The sequence below is a fragment of the Schistocerca piceifrons genome, chromosome 1 (assembly GCF_021461385.2).
Source record: "Schistocerca piceifrons isolate TAMUIC-IGC-003096 chromosome 1, iqSchPice1.1, whole genome shotgun sequence".
NCBI classification, from domain to species: domain Eukaryota; kingdom Metazoa; phylum Arthropoda; class Insecta; order Orthoptera; family Acrididae; genus Schistocerca; species Schistocerca piceifrons.
The window spans coordinates 630409971-630434675 of record NC_060138.1 but is presented as its reverse complement, the minus strand read 5'-3'; the positions used below and the strand labels follow the sequence as shown (position 1 = coordinate 630434675).

General features: G+C 38.4%; 1 protein-coding gene across 1 annotated transcript in view; it reads right to left on the bottom strand.

Moving 5' to 3' along the window:
• Positions 1–2086: 2086 nt before the first annotated feature.
• Positions 2087–24705, bottom strand: part of LOC124790186 — a 64420-nt gene continuing 41801 nt past the window's right edge. Inside the window, exons 4-5 of the mRNA XM_047257764.1 lie at positions 21161–21289; positions 2087–2499 (exon numbers count right to left, since the gene is read on the bottom strand). Of these exons, the coding sequence (XP_047113720.1) occupies positions 2434–2499; positions 21161–21289 (195 nt within the window). The 3' untranslated portion in view covers positions 2087–2433. The remainder of the gene's footprint in view (positions 2500–21160; positions 21290–24705) is intronic.

Here is a 24705-nt window from a genome sequence, read left to right as displayed (position 1 = left end):
CCAGTATGTAGAAGTAAATTTATTCACCCACTAACAATACACAGATTCATCAAGCAGTACTTCTATCATTTTCACATATGGAATATTTAGCCAAACAGACCCACAGCATTCTGCTGTTGAGGACACCAGTTCATGTGCTAGTACTCAAAGAGTATCTACTGGCAAGCTCTATCTAGTGCCACAGAGCTTAAGAAGGAGTTATTTCTTCTTTTGAGCTTAGCAAATATTCGCATCAAGTGCTCCTTAAAAGAAAGTGTACAGCCTCAAGTGATCCCATGGTATTTTGGTTGCATATTATGATGAAGTTTTTTTACCTCAAAAGTGACATCCAGTGCTCTGTGGACCATTCTATTGGACAGATGAAGACATCCAACTTCTGTATGAATTTGACTGTGACTTCCATTTATGGAAGTATTGGCATAAAATGTCTGTATCAAAAGTTAAGATTTCTTCAGTTGTTTCAAAGATTTTGTGTCAGGTAGCTACTTCCCAGTCACCTGCATACCCAGACATTCTGTTTGGGAAGAATATCAGATATATTTAAATTAAGCATGAGGGGACTGAGGGCAGATCCCTGTGGTAATTCAATACTTTCCCTGTGGTATTCAATACTTTTGGGCACCTAGTATCTTTTCCTAGTGGCAGTAAATGTCTTTGAACTATAACATTCTCAGTTAGTTTTATTGAACATCTGCTTCAAAATACTATCATTTGCTGCTCTTAGCTCAACAAAAGCAATTTATGTTTTCTGCTTCATTTGATTTCCTCCTCCTGTGAATGATGTTAGTGGTAAGACTTGATCAGCACAGCTCCATTCTGGTTGGCATCCAGCTCAACAGGAAGGTTCTGAAAGGTCACTGGACTAATCTAACTGTATAGTATTATTCCAAGGAACTTTTAGGTAAGTGCTCAATAGTCCAATTGGCTGATAGTTCTTTGGCTCATCAGATGACTTGCCAGGTTTGAGTATTGCTCTGTGTTTTTTAATTGCTTCATTTTCTATGGGACTGACCAAGTATAATAATGTGAGGGGGTTCCTGCAATGCACAAGAAACTCGGGATGGTTACCATCACTTCCTAGTGCCTTTACAGCTTTGAGTTTTAAAGAGCAACAAAAATTTCAGGTACAGAGAAAGTTCTTGAGAATTCAGATTGCTCATTAGCGTTCTTTTTGAGTGATATAAGTGTGCACCTGATGGATCATGTATGAGCTTTATCCCTTGGGGCTCTGGATGTTGAGAGTAAATGTGACGCAATTGTATTAACTGATAAATGAATGTTGCCCCTTATTATTATTTCATTTCCACCAAACTTCCTTAGCAATGACCATGCTTCTCTACTTGATGTTTGGAGAGTGACTGCACTCAACAGTCTCTATTCATCTTTTATATAGAGTTATATTGAGGTTACTAAGTAGGTTATCTGCTATTCCTGGATTACCACTTTTTATAAATGCACCATACTGTTTCTCGTTAGTTTCATTTCACTGCTTGTGGTAGAATTTAGAGATTGCTTTGTTTGCTGTAGTTATCATAGCTCAACAACCTCCTTTTGGGGGAAACCAAATGAGTCATTTGTCCAGATGTTTAGCACATAAATCCCACTTTGCTTTTCTAATGTTCTATCTAAGTTGTGGAAAGGATGATAGGAGTGTAATACCTGCCCCAGTTTCAATCAAAATTGGACTGAGTTGGCTGTGTGGGAAGTCTCGTAACACAAGATGGGAAGAGAGAGTTTGCATCTGGACTTGTTGAGTTGCTGGACTCTAGAAGTCTGGAGGTTCAATCCCTAATCTGGCCCAGGGTTTTATTCTATCATTTATCATTTTTGCAGCCTTTGTTATGATACATAAGCATAAAAAATGCCAAGTGGCACCCTGGCTAAATTGTATAATTCCCCCTACGGCTGTCTGGGTAAATCAGTCCAACAGGGCATACCACCAGGAATAGGACCATGCTTCATAAAGTATTGCTGTGTCAAACAAACCTTGAGGTTGAGAACAGCTTCGCTTAGTCTAGAAAGTAAAACAACTGTGTGTTTAAATACAATCATTTTATTTAAGCACAAGTTATTTGTAATATCAAATATTGTCGTTTGAGGAGGGAATACATACTGTGAGCAAAGATATCAAATACTGTTAACCATTTGAAAATGCAATAACATTTAAATGCATTTATATTACTAACAAGTATAGTATGGAATAAATACTTATGTGTATAAAATATAAGTACAATGTATAAAATGAGATGATTAGATAGCTATCAAAATCATCAGCCAATTGAACAGTGAGCAAAGAGCATGTTTGCAATATATGCAAGAAGAACAGCACACAATTAGTTCAGTGGGCTACAGTGAGCAAACTTGCAAATACTGTTGTTTAAAATTTTCATATATGTGTAAGATTACTGGTGAAAGCAAAAAAGCTTTGTAGTCTTATGGTGCATCAGACTCCGATGTCTCTCCAAGAGCTTCTAAGCTTGGACGGCTTCCTGAGGATATCTATAAACACAGAATAAAGCAAATTTATACGTAATAAACAGAAATTAGTTGCCAATTAATTAATTAATTTATTCTTTAGTTAATACTTCAAGCTGGTAATTATTGTGTTAGCGCATTATGTCACTGGCTGTAATTTAGACAACTATCTGGTATACAAATGCACAGTACCATCATTTTCATTGCTACTTGGCAATCATTTCTTCCAAATAGTCTGTCTAAATGTCATTGCCACTATCTAATGACTATAGCTCTTACATATTCTAATACCTATGTCATTAGGTTAAATCAGTATCACAAAATCTGTTCGAATAACTGCTGCATGAAATACTGCTCTACATGACATCCTGACTGCACGATAACACTTTTTCCCCCTTGTGACTCTGTATACTCCTAATACAAATTTTCTTTGTGAATTAGGAAAGAAAAGATCTTTCTGCTGTAAAGTGGAAATTCTAAACGTCAACAGACAGGAGGCCAACACAATTTTATTGGTGAGTTTATCCACTGTGTAGCATTCACATGTTACATTCAGTTGGCATCTTAGAGGTTTAATACTATGGCTACTATGATGCTGAGGCTAAATCATATTAAATTAGAACTTTATGATTTAATGCAATGTCTCATTGTTACAAATGAAGAGCGATGGTGAGGATCTTGGAGAATGTAAATCAATGTGTGAGCAAAGAGATTACTTTAAAATGTTCACAAGGAAAGCTGGGAGGCACACATCACACGCTCCGACACTGATATGTGTGTGGGAAGCAGGCTGTGGCTTGCAATATCCTGAAACACTTAAACCAATATTAAACACACTAAGGTGATATTGAGGTAACATCTGGGGATGGGACGAACAGATTTAGCTTTTTCAACACCAATGGACAGATGAAGAAGCTGTGAGGTAAAGGAGGGAATAGTGAGATTTTCTGGAACAGAGTGACAGACTAATGATGCATAAATTTGGAACATAAACTTCTCCATTTTCCTCAAAGCTCCCAACAATGCTATGCCACCAACCTGTTCCAGTCCTCTCCTTTTCTTTGAATATTATCCTCCATTCCTTTCAGCCGCTAATTACGTGATCTTCTTCAGGGCCTTTTTGCATTGGAGCCTCAGTCCATGAATCTTCCTTCGTATTCTAGCAAATGTCTATACCACCTAAGACTTGTTGATTTTGTATGTTCCTGTAAGATTATTTCCTTTACCATCTCCCTCATTACTCCAACTCTGCTCTGAAATTTCATTTCATATGCCTGTAATTGCTTAAATGACTTTGCTTCATTGTCAAACATCAGTCATGATAGGCAAATAGCAGGATCAATATATAATTTTGTTAATCTTCTATGGTACAGCTTTATTTAACAGAAGGCTCCTGACAGTTCAGAAATACTTTTGCTTGCTCTAGCTCTCCCTTCTCTTCCTCATCATTTGTTCCACTTGTATCCACTGTGCATCCACCATATTTGATATGTCACCTGTTTTCAGCTGTTCTCCTGACAGACTGGCAGATTTCAGATTTCAAAAAACAAAGTAAGTTTTATGCAGAAAGGAAAAACAGAAAAAGTGCTGGAAATGATGAGACTAATATAAAACTATTTTTTAAAACTTTCTCCAGAAACAGAAAAAGACTACTTTTATTCATCAAATCAATGCCAGCTGCAGAAGACAACCTTTCCATCTGGAAGACTGTCACTGTAAAACACACACACACACACACACACACACACACACACACACACAGTGAGTGAGTGTGTGTGTGAGAGAGAGAGAGAGGAGAATATATATATATATATATATATCAACCTACTTAATAAATAAACAAAATCTATTAGAAAATTTTAACATGAAGCCTCCATAAATATTTGAAGCTATCATCATTGAGGAACAAATACATTCTAGGAAGGGAGCTCCTATGCTGATAATGTCTCATTCACAGTTTATGTAATCTCCAGCATACTGATAAAGTATCACACCACACTTTTTTAAGGACCTAACCAACTTTGATGTTAGACTGTGGAAACAACAGCCAGAAAATTTTAACATCATAGAGGATGTGGAGGGATCAAAATTCACAAGATGCCTTACAAATACTGATGGCCAACAATTAATATTTTTTACAAGTGGCAACATTTGAAGTCCATAAGATTAGAAAAAGGTGATGGCTCTTATGGGACAACAGACTGTTAGATAAAAAGTTACAATAGAAGAAAAATTGTTAAACGAGTGTCTAATTTTCACTTATAGGAGTGCTGCAAGTCATATCCAAATGATGTAGAGACTGAATAAAGTATGCGAACCAAATGGGAGAATCCTTCAAAATAAAGCCTGGAGAGACTTATACACTCCCTGCCAAAAAAAGAAAAAAATTGAATCTCACAAAAGTGGAGAAGGAAATGAAATAAAACTTCACAGAATGAGAGAGATTGTGATGTTATTTCTGTTGTTACAAAATTGAGTCAAATTTCAAAGACCTTAGCACTATGAGCCCAACTATCAGTTTGAGACTGCATCTTCTCTGGTCTATGCAATGATTCTGTTGGAAATTACGTCGTAAGGCCATTCTATCCTCTCCTGAGGCAAACTGTTGTAGCTTATCCTAGATACTATAGATACTGACAGAGGAACGGAATTGACGTCCGAGTTGCCCCCTTCCTGGACGCACTCTATTGGGGCCTGATCGGGGGATCCTGCTGGCCATCAGAGCATGAGAGTGCCTCAACATCGTGCAGACAGTTTATAGACACACGTGCCATGTGTGGATGAGCACTGTCATGTTGAAAAATAGCAAGACACTACCGTAACACAAGAAGTTACACATGAGAATGCAGACTGTCAGTGACATATCACTGTTCTATCATAGTTCCCTCAATCACTATCAACCATGTCTGAAATTATACCCTATGGTTCTCCAAGCCATGATGCCAATAGTAACACTGCTGAGTCTCTCCAAAATATTGGAAGAATGTGAACTCTCCCCAGGTCACTGTAATAATCAGCAAAAATGGTCATCCATGATAGTGTAGAACCCCATTTCACACTGAACACAACGTGAAGCCATTCTTCAGCACTCTGTGCTTCCTGGTTACTCCACCATGCTAAATCCAGCCATTTGTGTTGTGGTGTTAATGGAAACCTACACATGGGATGGTAATTCCTTAGTCTGGCTGCTTCTAGTTTCCAACCAATAAAATTCAATGACACAGAATGTGGCAGGGAGTCCATTACTTGTTCATGGAATGCAATGAAGGTGTTATGATATGCTTGGTGGACAACATGGTGATCCTCCTTTGTGGTGGTCACATTCTTCCAATATTTTGGAGAGGCTCAGCAGTGTTACTATTGGCGTCACGGCATGGAGAGCCATCGGGTATGACTTCAGGTCATGGTTGATAGTGGTTGAGGGAACTCTGATAGAACAGTGGTATGTCACTGACAATCTGCATGCTCATGAGTAACTTCTCACTCTACACTATTGTCTTGCTATTTTTAACATGACAGAGCTCATCAACACATGGCATGTGTCTCTATAAACTGTCTGCATGATGTTGAGGCACTCTCATGGCTAGCAGGATCCCCAGATCAGGCCCCAATAGAATGTGTCCGGGGAGGGGGCAACTCAGACGCCAATTCCGTTCCTCTGACAGTATCTAGGATAAGCTACAACAGTTGGGGTCAAGATTGCCTTGGGAGAGGATACAATGGCTTTATGACATCGTTTCCAACAGAATTACTGCATACATTAGACCAGAGAGGATGCAGTGTCATACTGATAACTGGGCTCATAATACTAACTTCTTTGAAATTTGACTCAAATTTATAATAACTAAAATAACATCACATTCTCTCTCATTCTGTGAAGTTTTATTCCATTTCTTCCTCCACTTTTAAGAGATTCAATTTCTTTCTTTTTTTGTCAGGGAGTGTATAAGTCCCCCCAAGCTTTATTAAATTGACAATTTTGTGACTAATCTCTACTTCATTTGGATATGACTTGCAGCAGTCTGAGACTGGAACCCTGGCAAGTATGCCTGTCCTCACTCTCCCATGTATTCCAATAACAGTCTTCAGTCACATCTGAATGGCCCACAAATCTGGATATCACATAATTCTACCAGGTAAACAGTTAGAGGCCTGCAATGAGGCCACTTTCAAACTCCTATCTGCTGCTGATAATGGTACCTTGCTTGACAAAGCAATATCTCTGTGTCCTTCACAGCAACAATCCAACATCTGAAGCTGTTTATGGCCCCTCACTTCTGCATAACTACTGGAACCTGCATCCACTGGAACCTGCTTGCTGTAATCAAGCCTTCACCTCCCACTACAATTTTTACTCCTCACCTTTCATCCATGGTCAAATCGAAGATCTGTTGATTCCTCAGTATATGTCCCAAAAACCAATTCATTCATTTAGTGAAGCTATGCGATAAATTCCTTTTTTCCCCAGATCAATTCAGTATGCCCTCATTGGTTACCCAATGTACCCATCTAATCTTCAGCATTCCTCTGTAGCACCACGTATCAAAAGCTTCTATGCTCTTCCTGGTTGAACTGCTTACTGTCAAAGTTTCACTTCCATATAAGGTTACACTACAAGTATCATCAGAAAAGACTTCATAACATTTAAATTTATATTTCACATTTACAAACTTCTCTTTCTCAGAAATGCTTTTCTTGGTACTGTCAGTCTATATTTTATATCCTCTCTACTTCAACCATTGTCACTTATTTTACTACCCAAATAACACAATTCATCTGGTACTTTTAGTGTTTCATTTTCTAATCTAGCTATCTCAGTGTCATCTGATTTATTTTGACTACATTCTGTTACCCTTGTTTTATGTTTGTTGATGCTAATTTCATAATATCTTTTCAAGATACTATCCACTTTGTTTGACTGCTCATCCAAATCCTTCAGCTTTTCGCCATCAAACATCAAAGCTTTTATACCTTTTCCCTGAACTTGAAATCCCTTTCCAAAATTTTTCTTGGTTTCCTTTACTACTTACTCAATATACAGACTGAACAACATCAGTGATAAGCTACAACTCTGTCTCATACTCTTTGCTCTTTTTGTCGACTGCTTCCTTTTCATGTCCTTCAACTACAATAATTGCTCTCTGGTTTGCGAACGAGTTGTAGGTAACCTTCTCCTTCAAATATTTTGTATCTACTTTCAGAATTTCAAGCTGTGTATTCCAATCAACACTGTCAAAAGCTTTTCCTAAATTTACAAATGCTATAAATGTGGATTTGTCTATCTTTAGCCCACCTTACAAGACATCATAGGGGCAGAATTGCCTCATATGTTCCTACATTTCTCTAGAACCCAAATTGATCATTTACAAGGTTGACTTTACCAATTTTTCCATTCTTCTGATGCTAGACATCAGTATTCTGCAAGCATGACTTATTATATTGATAATTTAGTAATAGTTACATCTGTCAGCACCTGCTCTCTTTGCAATTGGAATTAGAGTTATAACATTCTCCTTGAAGACTGAGGGTATTTTGACTGTCTCACATATCTTGCCTGCTTGGTGGAATAGTTTTGTCATGGGTGGCTCTCTCAAGGATGGCCTGGGATAGTTCATACATTAGCTGGGTACTGGAACAGCAGTTTGATAGGGTTTGGAAGGATTGTGGAAAGTATGTTCCTCATTTCTGGGCACAATGATAAGTGTTGAATAACTGGTGAAGGATATGATTGTTCCAGTCCACAGTCATAATGGGTGATGAGGGGTTTTTTCCTTTGCATTTATTTCATGAGGGTGGTCTGAGAGTTACAGGGAATGTGTGGACATCTCATGGGAAATCTGTCTGTGACCTAGGTGTGAGGGGTTACACTGCCGGAAGGATTAGTAAAGCCTTCAGCATAGCATACTGATCAACTTAAATGGCTGCTTCACAACCCACGCCATCTGAGTCTTTCCTGAATTACATAGATGAGAATTCTCCTTGCAACACACCCTTCTATCACCTAATACTCTTCCTGTCAATCTCTGCTAGTCCCCCTCCAACACTGACCTCCACCCCTGCGACCACAACCACCTACTTCACTCATCCTCCTCTCATATCCTCCTCTCTGCAGTCCTGTCTTTCTTGGTTCTATCTCCCCCTCCCAATCCACTCCTCCATGTTACTGTGTGCTGCGCACTGCTCCCCCCCCCCCACCCCCACTTTCCTAGGGCGCAAAAACAACTGAGGTCATAAGCGCCCTTGTCATAACCTTAGAACACTAATAAGCAAAAGACTTAAAAGTGACATGTTACGCCCAATCATAGGAAGGAAAGAGAGCTGAAAACAATGACTTCCCCTTGGAGAAGGTCCACAAAAAATGCTGTAGAGACAGAGGAGATCACAACCCAAAGGTTAAATGCCCTTTGCGATATTGTTACAAAGAATAAAAACTAAAATGCATTTGACAGCCTGCACATCATTCACTAAAACTCCCGATAACTCAGACGGCAAACACATCGATTAAAAAAAAAGGGCATTTGGTTAGGAAAATGCAAACCATTAAAGGCTGATGACAATGAGCACAAAGTGGTGGGGAATCACCACTTAACAAATGATGATGGTTAAAATGACAGTGCCCAATATGCAACCTCTTTTATTATTATTATTATTATTATTATTATTATTATTATTATTATTATTTATTGTAGCGTACTTCCTTCCTGTTGGTCCAATGGCCATTTTGATGCCTAGATACATGTCATGGCAATCTTTGTCTTGGCACATCTGAACAGGTTTTCAAAGGCTGGTCCAATATTATCTATTTGCACAATATGAGAAACTCATAGCAGATCTGCTTTCAAGGCCTTGTAACCAGCTATTGCTCTTTAGGAATTATTCACAGCCTGTAAATGAGCATTACGTTTCTTGTCTCTATATGGGTGCAATTCACTTTCACATTCAGTAAACCAGTCGCTCTGAGTCCTACACTGCCTCTCAAATGTTCTAATAGTTGTTCGCATAATATTTTATTTAGCTAGACGCTCCTTTTCTTCAGTGCTCTGTGCAGTTACCAATTGCTCAGTATGCAGTTTCGTCTCAATATCTTCTCCGAACTTTTTATACAACGCATCATTTTGGAAGCCTTTGGTGTTGATCTTCATTCTTCGACAAATGCTCTCAGCCGAATGACTCTTCTTGGGTGTGAACCATGATTTGGTCATAACTAAAGAGTGGTCAGTACCACAGTCAGCACTGTGATATGTATAGGAGTTAAGGACATGATGTAGGTCACATCTTCTGGTCATGATGAAGTCAGCCTGATGCCAATGGCCTGAATATGGGTGTTTCCATGTTAGTAAGTGTTGGTGATGCAGAGAGAAAGAGAGGTGCCAAGTTCCCTCAGTCGCTGACCATTCTCGTTCATATTTACAGTGTCATGTGGCCCAATGCAGTCAAGCCAGCTCTTCCATGTATTCCAGTCCTGGCATTGAAGTCTCCCAGTAACAAGAGCTTATCTGATCTATGAACATTCTCCAGGCATTTCCACAGATCTCCGTGAAACTTGTCTTTGACTTCAGGTGGTGCTTTCACAGTGGGAACATATGCTGAGATTAATGTGATGGGCCCTGATGTTGTCTTTAATCTCAAAGTAGTTAATAATTCAGAAATAGATTTTCGTTGTTTGCAGCAGCTAAGAAGATGTTTAGTACTCCAAAGCCAAATCCATGCTCACACTGTAGTGTTTTGAGAATTTCTGCGTAAATTCTAGAACCACTCAGCCTTCTAACATCTCAAACACATGATATTTTAGAAGTGAGTGTGGGATGATAGAATTCAGCCTACTGCACATCACATGTTTGTGTGTGCAGGTTTGAAATTCAGTCGCGAGAATGTAGATGCGATAGTCGAACGGCAACGACAAGTACTTGTCGGGCGATCCATGGAAATTTTAGTGAAAGTGTACCGAAGAACCATGGAGCTTCTATGTTATTCTGTGCTAATTGTGTCAGTAACCATTGTTATAACAACAAGAACAGTTGAGAAGGTACTCTTGAGAAAAACTCTTGTCTTAGCCTTGTTGAAGGGAAGACGTGTATCATGGTTCATGTTGAGACTGGACATGGTGTTTAAGCCAACTTTCTCTTATATGTAAATTAGTTTGTTTCTAACGTTTGGAGACATGTCAGTCTTACAAAGCAGTATATATTTATATGAAGAGTGAGATTTGTAATATGTCTGAAGTTCAAATATACATCGTTAGTTAAAGCAAATGAAATTGGTATGTCTAATTATTTTTATAAGTAGAGAGAGTCTTAAGAAATTCCTGTACCTCGCAGCATACTTCGGAGAAGAAAGTGAAAGAGAGTTTGCAGCAGCAGGCTAACCAGCAAGTCGGCCGAGCATGTCAAGTAAGCCATCTCATAAAAGAAGTGGAAGCTAGTATATTTACTTCACACTTAAATGTCATCCAAAGCCATTAGAACATGGCAACCAGTGAGAAAGAACTGAAAAAACAGGAATTCTAAGACCAAAAAAACGAGGAAAGAAGCTGTTGTATTTTGCCATAGCAACTAAACCAAATACGACAAAGAATTTACTCCGAGACAACAGAACATGCTCAAGTATTAAAGGAGCAAAATTTTTAACTGAGAAATAGAGAAGAAGATTCCAGGGTGTTTCTCTAAGAAGACATACCTAGAACACTTCGATTAAGAAGATCCGGTGTGGGGAGTGTAGAGCTCTCATATACGTTGCGGAGTTGCAGACGTGGAAACCAACATCCGACACCACCGGCACCAGTTGCTGTTCACTGGTGCTGACCTATCTCCGCATCCGCACACAGACGCTTTGCAAATTCTCCACCGGGTGAGTGTTAAACAGAACTTTATTCTTTTAGTACAAAGTGGTACAAACTGTTCAGTGAACTTTATTAGGGTAGTTACCATACTTAAAGTTAGGGTCAAGCCATACCAAATGGTCCAGCACTGGTTGCTTGACCATCTCAGAAAAATTTTATACTTGCTGGGCGAATTCCTCAATGTTTAGTAGTCACAAAAATACTTTCCTCCAGCCTCTCACTCAAGTACCTGAGGAGTAGGTATCCTGGGGAAGGGGGGTGGGAAGGGTTTCCTGTCTTTGGGGCTATCTTCTTTCTCTTCTTAGATCTTAGCAACCATATCTATTTTTTTCCCTTTCTTACTTCTCATTTGAGGACCTATCTATGTTTTCCCTCTTCCCATATTCACAAACTTCAATTGCTGAAGTCCTTCCTTGTTTCTGTGGTTTCTAATAACCTACATCTCTTCTTTAGATAAGAAGGCCGAAGAATCAGACTACAAAACACACATCTGCATACATACAAAAATACATTTAGACACAAACATTGAAATTACAGACTAAAAAGCCTGTCACAATGTGAGAATTGCCAGGTATTGTAGGGGAAAGAATGTGTGGGGACACACACACACACACACACACACACACACACACACACACACACACACACACACACACGAATAGTGGCAATGTACTCATGCGCAAAGAGGGAGACAAAAGCATGTGAGTTGTGGGATAACTATAAAGCAGTAATGAGCAGGAGATAGACAAGGAAGAGATGTGAGCAAAGAAAGAAAAAGAAAGCAGGAGTGGCACTAGTCATGCTGATCATTAGGAAATGTCAGTTTAATAAATACTCTGACGAATTATAGGATAGTGGGACTTGAATAGTTTATATAGACATAGTATCTACTAAGAGTATAGAAGTTGAGAAGTAGAGGAGGACTCTAGGGAGTAAATGAAGCAGTAAAAAGTGAATGCTAAGTTTAAAATAGATTTTTATTTTTACCAGAGAATACTTAATTATAGTGTACATATGAATGTATACTAGGGTAATGAACCATGAGGCCTACTCAGAAAGGATAAGTGGGAGTGTACCTGGCATTTGCTAAGTATATAGGGCAGGCGTACCTACATGGAGATAGGAAGACCTGAGGCCTAAAAAATAGGAATGTTTTATAAATGGGTGTACCTACAAGAATAGAAAGAGGAAGTTCTCTCACAAGGTCAACCCACAAGCAAGGTATAGGTACTAATCTTAGGAGAAGGGGACAGTATTGTGACAAAAGTCACAAATTTTATAGGGTTTATTCTGGAAAGTTTGAATTCTATGCACAACTAGCATTGTTACATTTCACTTTCATTTTGCACTTTCATTTTGCCCAGAGTTCCTCCAAACTACAAAAAATAGTATATACTAAGGAAATGTAGTACAAAAGAGAGAGAGAGAGAGAGAGAGAGAGAGAGAGAGAGAAGAACGGAAAGTAGATTACTCATGTGTCATGAACAACTGAAATTTACTACTGAAAATAAGGAAAGAGTCCTTACAATTCCTAAATACTAGGGAAGCTGATTGAACCATGAATAAATGCTCATGTCTGGATATCAAAGTAAAGTAAGAACAGCTAAAGATTGTTCTAGAGGGGAAAAAAAGATTGTTGTTGAAGTGAAAGATGTATGTATAAACATGTATAAGAAAAGTATATTGTTACGATATGAAATGTTGTTATGAGTGATGTTATTTACATAATGACTGTGCATAAAATATCGCTTCTATGTTATTCTGTACTAATTGTGTCAGTGACCATTGTTATAATAATAAGAACAGTTGAGAAAGTACTCTTGAGAAAAACTCTTGTCTTAGACTTGTTGAAGGGAAGATATGTATTATGGTTCATGTTGAGACTGGACATGGTGTTTAAGCCAACTTTCTCTTATATTTAAGTTAGTTTGTTTCTAATGTTTGGAGACATGAGAGGCTTACGAAGCAGTATATATTTACATGAAGAGTGAGATTTGTAATATGTCTCAAGTTCAAATATACATCGTTAGTTAAAGCAAATGAAATTGGTATGTCTACTTATTTTTATAAGTACAGAGAGTCTTACAAAATTCCTATATCTAGCAGCATACTTCAGAGAAAAAAGTGAAAGAGAGTTTACAGCAGCAGGCTAACCAGCAAGTAAAGCCAGCCGAGTGTGTCAAGTAAGTCATCTCGTAAAAGAAGTGGAAGTTAGTATATTCACTTCGCACTTAATTGTCGTCTAAAGTCATTAGAACATCTTTCTCCAATTTCTCTCTCTTTCCAGAACAAGGAGTAATTATCTTCACGCATGCTGCATTCCCCTGAGAGATGAGTTCCCTGAAATGCAGCCACATTAGTGCAAAGACAGCAGTTCTCTGTCAATTATGGCTGTTTTTCTGACTACGGGGGCACTAACTGTAGAAGTGCCATGTCTGGCTAACAGTTCTGACATTCCAGGTGGCAAATCGTGTTACTGAATTGTTGGTTTTGTTCATATGAGCTACTTTATTGTTGGTCTTTCCATGTGCCTCAGTAACCTACCTATTGTCAAGCACTGCAGGATGCTTGCTGCTCCATACACCCATAGAAGTGCAAGGTGGGGGACAGACTAATACCTTACTGACTGGGGGGCTGCCCAGCTTGAGGCGGTTGATAACCAGTCAATTATCCACGATGGACTATCCCACTGATGTCATCCCTTGCCCCTCAAAACGTCCCTCAGCACAAGGCTTAAAACCAGTAACTGTGACTGCTGGTGGTGTTATCTGCACCTTTGCTGGCAGGCGGAGTGTCCTCTCCACAGGCACTGCATCACCTGAGACGTATTTAAGCTTTCTCTCGACTCAAACAACTGTTTCCACAGGAGTGATGGGTCACTACATGTGGAGTTGAGTGGGTTGCAGGAATAAAAGATGTTAATGGTGACCCAATCAATGATAAAAACCAGTAGCTAGATAGATGGGTGCAGCATTATACTAACCTATACTCAAAGGAGGTCAACATTTCTTCAGAAGCTTTGGGTACTTTACCAACTTACCCTGTTATGTCTAAGCTTGATGATTCTACCCTCGATCAATTAAAACTCATACTTAAATGTCTAAATCTAGGCAAGAGTACAGGTCGTGATAACCTACCGACTGAAATCATCAAACGTGACTGTGTTTCCCCAATATTGTATCAAATTCTATTGCAGTGCTGGGAAGAAGGCACAATACCTCAAGACATGCGAGATGCAAATGTAGTAACAGTCTACAAGGGAAAAGGCAACAGAGGCAATTGTAACAACTATAGAGAAATATCTCTGTTGAGCACTGCTGGAAAGATGTATGCGAGGATAATCCTGAAAAGACTGGAAACTTTGGCTGCTCGGATGCATCCTGAGTCACAGTGCGGATTTCGAGCTGGCAGATCCACAAGTGACATGATATTCACCTTGCACCAGCTGCAAGAAAAGTGCTGTGAACATAGAGAGCCATTATAAGTGGCTTTTGTTGGTCTCAGCAAAGCCTTTGACGCCATCAGTAGAGAGGGACTCTACAGAAAATTGGAAAAAAATTGGATGTCCACCAACTTTGTTGTCCTTAATAAGATATTCTCATGACAATATGAATGGCTCTGTAATATTCAATGGCAGTACATCTAAACCCTTCAATATGAACTGTGGCGTAAGACAAGGCTGTGTGCTGACACCTACACTTTTCGGAATTTTCTTCTCAGCTCTGCCCCAATTGACTTTTGAGAATTGCAATGTTGGAGTACACCTGCATATTAGGAAAGACTGAATGCTTTTCAAAGTCAGTCTTCTAAAGAGTAAGACAAAGCACTATGAGATAATCGCTCGTGAACTCCTATATGTTGATGATGCTGCAATTGTTGCAAACTCTGCAGAAGAGCTGCAAGAGCTAGTATCAAGATTTAGTCATGCCTGCCACCTATTCTCGGTGAGCGTAAACTGCAGTAAGACCAGAATTATGGTTCGGGGTGCTAATACACAGCCGAATATCACATTAGATGGAACTACTCTGCAAGTCGTGGATAACTTCTGCTCTGTTGGACCCACTATAGAATCAAACATGTCTGTTGACAGGGAGATTGATGCTCACATTGGAAGAGCTGCGACAACTTTTAGCAAGTTCTTTGCATGTGTTTGGAAAACCAACAAACTCTATGACCACCAAAATTCTTGTATATCAAACTTGGGTCCTCAGTAGTCTTTTGTATGCATCAGGAACATGGACTACTATGCCAAACAATAATGTCGCCTTAATGCTTTCCACATGCGGTGCCCGAGATCCATCCTTGGAGTGACCAACGAAGCAGTGCTATGTAAAACTAACTGCAACAGCATTCCAGCTATCTTGAAGCAGAGGCGACTCTGCTGGCTGGGACATGTCTACTGTTTGGATCATGAGAGATTACCATGTGAAGCTTGTAGAGATTTGTACAATGAAAAGACCCATAGGAAGTCCTGTATTGAGGTTCAAGGACTCCTGTAAATGAGATATGGAGAGATTTGGCATCAACACCAACAGGTGGGAGGCACGGATTAGCCTGAGACCAGAGTGGTGTAATGATATATCATCTGGAATATTGAAGCACGATGAAAGCTTGTTAGACTGATTAAGGCAGAAAAAGCTTCACAATGCTACTGCTGCTCCTGCCTCAGCACCTACATATACTTGTGACAAATCTAGCACGAGATCTCGTATTGCCATTGGCTTGATAAGCCACATGAAAAAATGTAACCCATAACCACACAGACACTGTAACAATCACCTACCAAGATGTGGCCAATATGCTGATGTAATTTGCAACCTAACTCAAATGATCTCCTCGCGATGAGAGGGCTGACAGGAGGTTGGCCAAGCTGTTGGGAGAGATTTAATTCTCTGGAGCTTGTTATCTTTAAAAGAGGACCAGTGGTGATATGAGAGTTACACCATCTGCCACAAGATGGCAACACAGAAATCATCCGAAGGAATGGAAGAGCTAGCAGGCCAGGGAAGGACGACTGCAGCCTTGGCAGCAGCAACATGACCAGGAACCCACATGAACATCACAGTGGCCCCCTCAACAGCGAGGAAGTGGAAGCTATCTTGGATCTGTTGCACTGTTCCTTTGCCTGCAGCAAAGTGAGGAAAATTGTGCCTCATAGCTATACTGGGTTCCTGCTGCCTCTCCATTCAAGCTGCAACCACACTAATCTGCAATCCTACCTCTCACCCTCCCCCTTTTCCCCTGTTGTTCAATCCACCTGACACAATACCCCCCTCAGTCAAACTGTGTACCACCACAATGTAGTCAGCTGACGCTCTGTACGTGCACACGCATGCTGTTAGCTCTGAAGAAGGATTTATCTGAAAGCTTAGCAACATTCTCATCTTGTTTATGTGCCTATCAACAACTCATCACCTCAACTATGTGGTGAGTCATTATGTTTACTCCTTCCACCATTTATAACCTTATCTTTTTAATATTCTATTTGATATATTCCTCTTGAAACGCTGGTATTCCTATTGCCTTTTCCAACTCATCAAGTGGGATTTTCTCAGATGCTTTCCTTTGGAGAGGGGACTTTTCATGTTCCACAAGCTCTCCCGTTCTACATCAGATATAAGAAACTTGGTCACTCTATTCGTCATTCCAATGAGTCAGTTAACAACAAACAAATAATTGAAATGCAAGAACGGAACAAAGACAGACAACCAAAGCTCTCTGCTAAACAGATGGTATTCAAAACCTGTCCAATGGGTGCACACAGTGGCAAGTGATTGGAAAAGGAAGCTACTTGGCTGGCTACTATCAAACTCATTTGATCAGGTCCACAAGATCATTTTAATAAATTACTTGAATAAAATCAGTTGTTCACCCACATTTAATTACTTAAACACTCACCACTTGACTAAACTACTGGCCTAGTGTGAACCAGCCTTAATATTGTGAGATGAATGACTTCATGTAAGCATGTGCAGTCTCTGTACTCATAGAACTCTAAGCAATTTCAAATGTCACCGTCACAGCCTGAATGAGAATTGAATGACACACTAACCAATGTGGCCACAAATGGCTTTAAAAAAGGCCAAGCTGATTGTTTCCTACTTACTTTTCTCTCTTAACTATTAAGAAGTTGTGTACAATACAGAATATTTTATTTTATTTTAGTCACCAGTCTTCTGAGTGGTCTGATGGAAACCCCACAAATTTCTCACTCATGCCAACCTCTTCATCCCAGAGTAGCATTTGCACCCTATGTCCTCAATTATTTGTTGTAAGTATTCCAACCTCTGTCTTTCCCTACATTTTTTACACTGTACAGCTCCTTCTAGTACCACAGAAGCTATTCTTTAATGTCTTAACACATGTCCTATCACCTTTTAACTTTTTCTTGACAGTATTTTCCATATGTTTCTCTCTCTTCGTCACTCCTGCAGAGAATCTTCTCTGCTCTTATCAATCCACCTAATTTTCAACATCCTACCCATAATGAAGTTAATAGAACAGATCTCCTTAATTAGCTGTGAATTTGTACTTTGAAAATAGAAAAGAAAGACTATTATTAAAAAAACAGCAGGAACAATTTGCTGCATATATACACTTCACTTTTTCCTCTATTTTGCATTAAAATGGCCAAAAAGAAGAACGAATACACTGTTGCCAAAATTACTAGCAAATATACACAAAATGGGCCAACTGAAAGAGCTTTTTTGAAAAGTATGGCATCAACAAACCAGTACATAAATTTCCACAGAAAATGTTGCTCGTTCACTACCATTCCTGCAAACCAATGCTGAACTTTATATCACTTACGTATTCAGAGCAAATGAACATATATTAATGAACTCCAGTATTAAAGCCAGGAGGAAACAATCAAAAGAATAAAGCTAGGAGCAAATGAAGAAAACAATATAATGAATCACTCACATCCAACTTCCTAAGAAAATAATAACAAAAAATGTCGGAGACAAAGGTACAGAACACTTTTAGTTGAAAATAGTTCTGAATAAATCCAACAAAATTTTTCTATAGATGAGTGTGGTGGTCAGTACTCAATAGCATTGTTATCAGTGTCATTGCTGAATGTAAATCTCTAGCTCCCCCAGCTCATAATCCAACATAGCCAGTTCTATCAATACCTCATGTTTGGGGCATTTCACAGCATTCCCCCTTCCATCACTGGGAAAATCATTATGAGCAGCCATTTGGCAGCCTGTGCTACATAAACTTTTCCATGCATCACCTCTTCATTTACAAACAAAAATGTTCCTCCTGTATATCATTGAGCAATGTACCACAGGTCATCATCTAGGTCTTTCCTCATCCCTTGAAATTCAGCCAAGAACTTCTTCTGCTCCCCTCTCGTCAATTAGCTTGGTTACAAGCCCTGACCAATTCCACCACATTGTCAATACAGTTGTAATTACATTTTGCATTCAAGATTCCAGTCTGTTTACTGATCCATTTGTTTGTTTTAATTTTTCCCCAGGAAATTTTCTGTACCTTCATTTAGCAATTCTCAGTTTTTACACTGCAGCTTTAAAGTCCATGACTCACAGCCACAAAGTCACAACTCTTAACACATACTGATTGCAAACTTCTTTTTCCAGGTACACTGGATGCTTAGTTTCTAAAACTCCATTTTATAAATGCACTTCATGCCATTTTTTTCTCTTCTGTTTTTTTTCTTTCGCAGTTCATCTAGACATTACCTACAACTACCCCAAATACAGACACTTGTCCAGAGATTCTTTGCCATCATTGTTTATTTGTACAATTTTTTTGTGTTCACTGTACATTATTTTAGTTTTATTATAACTGACATACAGTCTCCCTTAAAAACTCTTTCAAGTAAGTTACTCCAATGATTGCTGAAGTTCAAAGTTATTGCAACAGTTACTGAAGGTGTGGCTTTGTACCTCAGTTGTAAAATGCCAGACTATGGATCCAAAAGTCTCAGGTTTGATATCTTGTCAATCCTAGAATTTTTACCTGTCACTTCTCACTTCTTTCATTTGGTAACATATGTTACAGTGAAAAATGCCGAATTGCACCATGGTTCAGAATCCACGTTAAACTGTGGGTTCCCCTGTAATTGGATGGGTCAGTTAGTTCAGAGGAAGGCAACAGTATACTACCACCAGTAAGCTGTGCCAAGTAAAGTTCTGTGGTGTTCAAATCAATCTTGAAGTTGATGACAGCCATGCTTTACTTATCTGAACAAGAAGTAAACTGAACACTCACCAGCAAAATGAGACTACTGCATTTTCTGTTAACTCATATCCCCTTTTTGTTTTCCCTGTTTCACAATTTGAAAACTTGTTCTGAGACTGGTAAGAATAGTTTTAATGATACAGAATCTTATATGACTCCTCTTTCAATTCTGGGTTTCTCACTGTCCTGATAAAGCCTAACAGGAGCTGCAGCATTTATGTAAATATAGCCACTGCCTCAGATACACTCTTTCCATTATTTATACTTCAATATACTAATAAAAGTTGAATCAACATCCTTTTTTTTTTCAAAGACTGTTGGTACATATGCTACTGAAAGTGAATCAAGAGCTTTTTCAAAATCTATGAATCTCTGTCAGACTGTTAACTCACTCTCATTGCTCTATTGTGTAATATCAGTCATGATGTACAAACGACCCATTGTCTTATCTCCACTTTTTTACACTACCCTTTTCCTTTTCCCAATTCAAATCCAATGTTTATGCTGTGGTGATAATTTTGCTGGATGTTTGTACACTGCTGAGTGCAGGCTGATAGGTGTCTGTTTGTTTGCTTACTTATTTATTTTTGTTTTACCCCGTCCTTATTTGTCAGTTTTGTTGTGAAGTACAATAATTAAAATATTGTTCCAGTTATGGGGAATCATCTTACTCTGCCAAAATTATGCAAGTTCCTTTTGTATAACTTTGCTTTCAACTTTAACTTCTTTATGTTCTCCAAGAGCCTTACCTCATTTCATACATCGAATTGCTTTATACACTGCTCTTTGGTATCACTTGCTGAATTTCATTATTAAGTATCAGTCTTTCTGATTTAACTGTATACACTCTCTTGTATCCTGGCCTCAGTCAGACTTTGACATCAATAGAATGTGATTGACTTTGCAATTATCTACAGCAGTGGATGCTGCAACTGTAGTGTTGTGTGTGCTAAATTCATGTCATAATAAACAGCCAGTAATCTGCTAAATTCATGTCATAATTAACAGCTAGTAGTCTAACAATTTGAAGTTAACTTATTCACAATATAGCTTTTGTTTTACTATGTTGCACTATGTTTTCAGATCCTTATGAACCTATGTGATAACAGTGCATTTACGTACACACATTAGTTATAAAGCTGGTGCAATTTGTGGATTATTACATTCTTGTTAAGATACAGTTATTTTTTAAACCACAAACATCAGATTCAAATTACAAAGAAAGATAAAAAACTGAACAAAGACTTATGAGAAAAGGTGCAAAAAGAAATGCTATCATTTGTTACATTTTTCATGACTTTAAACAATAACCTTTTACTACCAGGACTGCACAAATCCAAGAAATTCAGTCACTCAAAAGGTGTCACCATAGATGTAAATAGACTTTTAACACCTGAAAATGTATTCACACAGTGTGACAATCCATTGTGTTCAATTCTGTAACTGAATGCAGTTTTTGTGCATGCTTCCTGTTTACTTTACACAGTCACTGCTAAGTCTTAATAAATGAACTGAGCTGAAGGACTGTTTAGATCATAAATTCTGCCTGGTAATTTATAATAGATGTTTTTCCACTGACAAAAATGCACCCAACAAATAAAATAACAAATGATGTACACTGATGTGATTTATTACCGAGATCCTTGTGGGTTCATATGTTGAAACAGTAATTTCAACAAGCTCAAAATCAGCAATGCAGAAACATCGTAAGAGAAGCAGGCACGTTCCCAGTAACCAACATACTGTATTAATCCAAGCAGATACCTGAAACATGATACATAATCTCTATGTTTCATCAAACTTCCACAATATTCTATTTGGTCATTTTGCAGTGGTATCCTATTTTCTAAATCTGCCAAATTATTGGAGTTATTAGTGAAACCTCTATGCATTGATTATAGATTTATAGGCATTTCCTTTGATAGTTTACTGAGGCTCACCCTGAAAGATAAAACTATCACCAGAAACTGTGAAGAAGCATACCTGTTTTATTCTGAAGTAATGGTTTCAAAAATAGAACATACCTTCTGAACACTTTTAATGATAGACAATAGAAGAAAGACATCCCAATAAGCTATTTTCAAGTCATTTGGTGGGTACAAACATCTAACATGATTCAGATAAACATAAAATCTGAATTTCATTTCCTAATTGGCAATTTATGTCATAGCCCCCCCCCCCCCTTCCACGATACACACCACACACACAATCTTCTTTTTCAGTAAGATTATAGAACAGAGTTTGCCATTACTAACATACTAACATGATTTGTAAAGCAATGAGGGCAGCACTCACTGTGTGGTGTAATGGGTATGCAAGGGGATTTATCAATGATTGGATTTAAGCACCAATGAGAGGGAGTAGAGACATACAACATATTTTATAGAAATGAGTTGAAGTAATTGTGCTACATCTTGACATAACCACACAAAAAGCAATATATTCAGAAAAACAGAGATCTTAATCCTGAAAATTTGTAATATATTTGCCAGAACAATAAAAACAATTTCTTGGCACCTAACATACAGAAAAAATCAATTATTTAAACTATCTAGTAACTGGAGCAGAGCTATTTCTCACAACATTAGTAACTCTTGCTGAACTTTTACCACATCAATGCATTCATTGTCTTTGCCAGCTTATGTCCAAACTATCATCTTCCAGCCTAATCCAAACATCAGCCAACACCACAGATCAATGTTTATCACCTCTATTATCACTTTTAGCTGACACTATCCTCCCATTCTTAATGAAAAAAAATATATATGAATTATGCACTGAAGAGGAAAATCACTGTCCAGTTACAGACTTTAGTCCACAATAAATAATCTGATATATGGATCATTTATTTTGTATTGATAACAGTGAGTGCTCTCAGTAGATAGACTGTCTTCCTGATGATGTTCAGTGATCATTTCCTATTGGTTGTACTTGTCTCTGTACTTAGCATTTATAAGGCATCAGGTTCACGTCAGTTTCATTATGTGGCAGGAAATATGGGTGACAGACTTATAGGGCTCTAAATAAACTAGGCAATGAAAGGTGCTGTTTATCACCAATTTCCGTATGACAAATTATCCACATCATTGGGGAACAATACCCTTGCTGGAAGAGATCAGACTGATTATCCACAACATGGCACCACACCATTTTCTATGCACCTCCTTTGAGTGTGCATAACAAAAATTTTTGATAAGCAATGAGTTAGTCAAGGAGGTCCCATTGCATGTCCTCCCCATTCACCAGAACTTTATCACTTATGTTTTCGTTACAGCATTTGAGCATTTGAAGCGAAACTGTATTTGACACCCACCGAAGATATGTACACGTTCGAGGAGCATACACCCCATTCATGAGTTCAAATCTGAGCATAGCCATGTATGTTCAAATGGGTGCTTGATTCTTTGAGAAGGAGAGCTGAAAAATGTGTAAAAATGAGTGGTAGCCATATTGAGCACAACCTGTAGTGCTTACAAACCAGGGGCTGTCATAGTACACAACAGTCCATGTCTCAGTAAGTATTCTCAACAAGTATTTGGTTCCAGACATGTTTATAGAACTTTTTCTCTACTGCTATCTCCTGTACGGCAATGGGAGACTTTTAAATATCCCGTCTATTGACACTAAAATTTTATTAAAAGCAAAAATTCTCTTGAGAAAACGATGAAATATGAGACAGAATGGTTGATCAGTTTTTACTTTCAGGGTACATATCAACGCTGCCAATAGGCACGTATAAGAGTATGTACACTATCATGGCTTCCAGAATTAATATTTTATTTATTTATTTATTTATCTATCCATGAAATCATATTCATAATATGGGATATAAGTTACAGCAATACAGTGAAACTTCCATTTTACGTTCTACGATTTTATGTTTTTCACAATTCTTCACCATAAATTTGTAGCCCCTGTGAAAAATCCACAAGATCAATGCTAAAAATTCCTAGATTTTACATTTTTTCCCCATAAAGGGAATATTTTAGGCCACTGCAGAGAGGGGAGATGTGAGAGCGGAAATGCTGATGTAATCTACGATCAGCACTGCCAACAGAACATGCAACATTTAGCTTTACCACACATTTATGATACAACTAATGCTAGGTTGTGGCAGCAATGGAAAAACATAACAGTCAATGCGAAATGTTCCAGACCGAGCCAATACATGGTGATGGTGCCCAGCTGTTATCTTTTCTTGTGCCTCTTATAACTCAGTCTCATCTTTTTGCTTGTATTTCTTATGTACAGTACTCAGCAACAATATCAACTGTCAACCTTTTAAATTCAAACACTGAGCCTCGAAGAAAATGGAAACATCGTGCATTTCTGGCTAGTGAGCTCTTATTGGCTAGCGACTTGTTATGTCACCCAACAGCCAGCACAGCCACCACACCACACAAACATATGTAACATGATCTTGCCACTTTGTTTAGCTCACTACATAACAACTATACAGACTTCAGCAATTTCATTCTTCTCCTCCCAGGTACCTATTGTACCAACATTCATAACATTAACTGACATAACCAAATTGCAAATTCTTAAACAAACAAGAAAGAAATTTCAAAATTTTACATTATATATTAGACCTATTAGGGAAAAAATGGGTTTTGCCACTAGTAATACTGTAGGGTATATAAAAGATTGTCACTTTTGATAATGCTGTACGAGGTAATTGAACCATTTCCCAACACACTATTGCCACAAATTATACCTTAAAACACATAGTTTTGAGGGTTGTTCTATTTTATGTACACTTAAAAAACAGCAAAAATTTGTATCTCACACGGTGAAATAAACTGAAGATTGGAAAATACAGCGAAAACTGCCGAATTGTAACATCTCGGATGTTTGTTTTCTACCTGCAGCCAGTTGTAGTAGAGCATGATCATGTCAAACAAATGCAGTGGCTTCTAGCATACATAGTGATAAACAGCAAGCTTACTTGGCGGCTTGTTCCAAAGTATGGCTAATGTGACCGGTGTATAGTGAACAGGTCGTAGGTTGTGTTCCAAAAATGAACAGCATAGAGACAAAAGTGATGAAACTTTCTGCAGGACCTGACCATCATTTTGCAGGACACTTCTCAAGCACACACAGTGCAAGCTGTTACTGATTTGTTTGACTGATGGGGCTGCTAAGTGCTATACTGCCTACTGTGCTCCCCTGACTGAAGC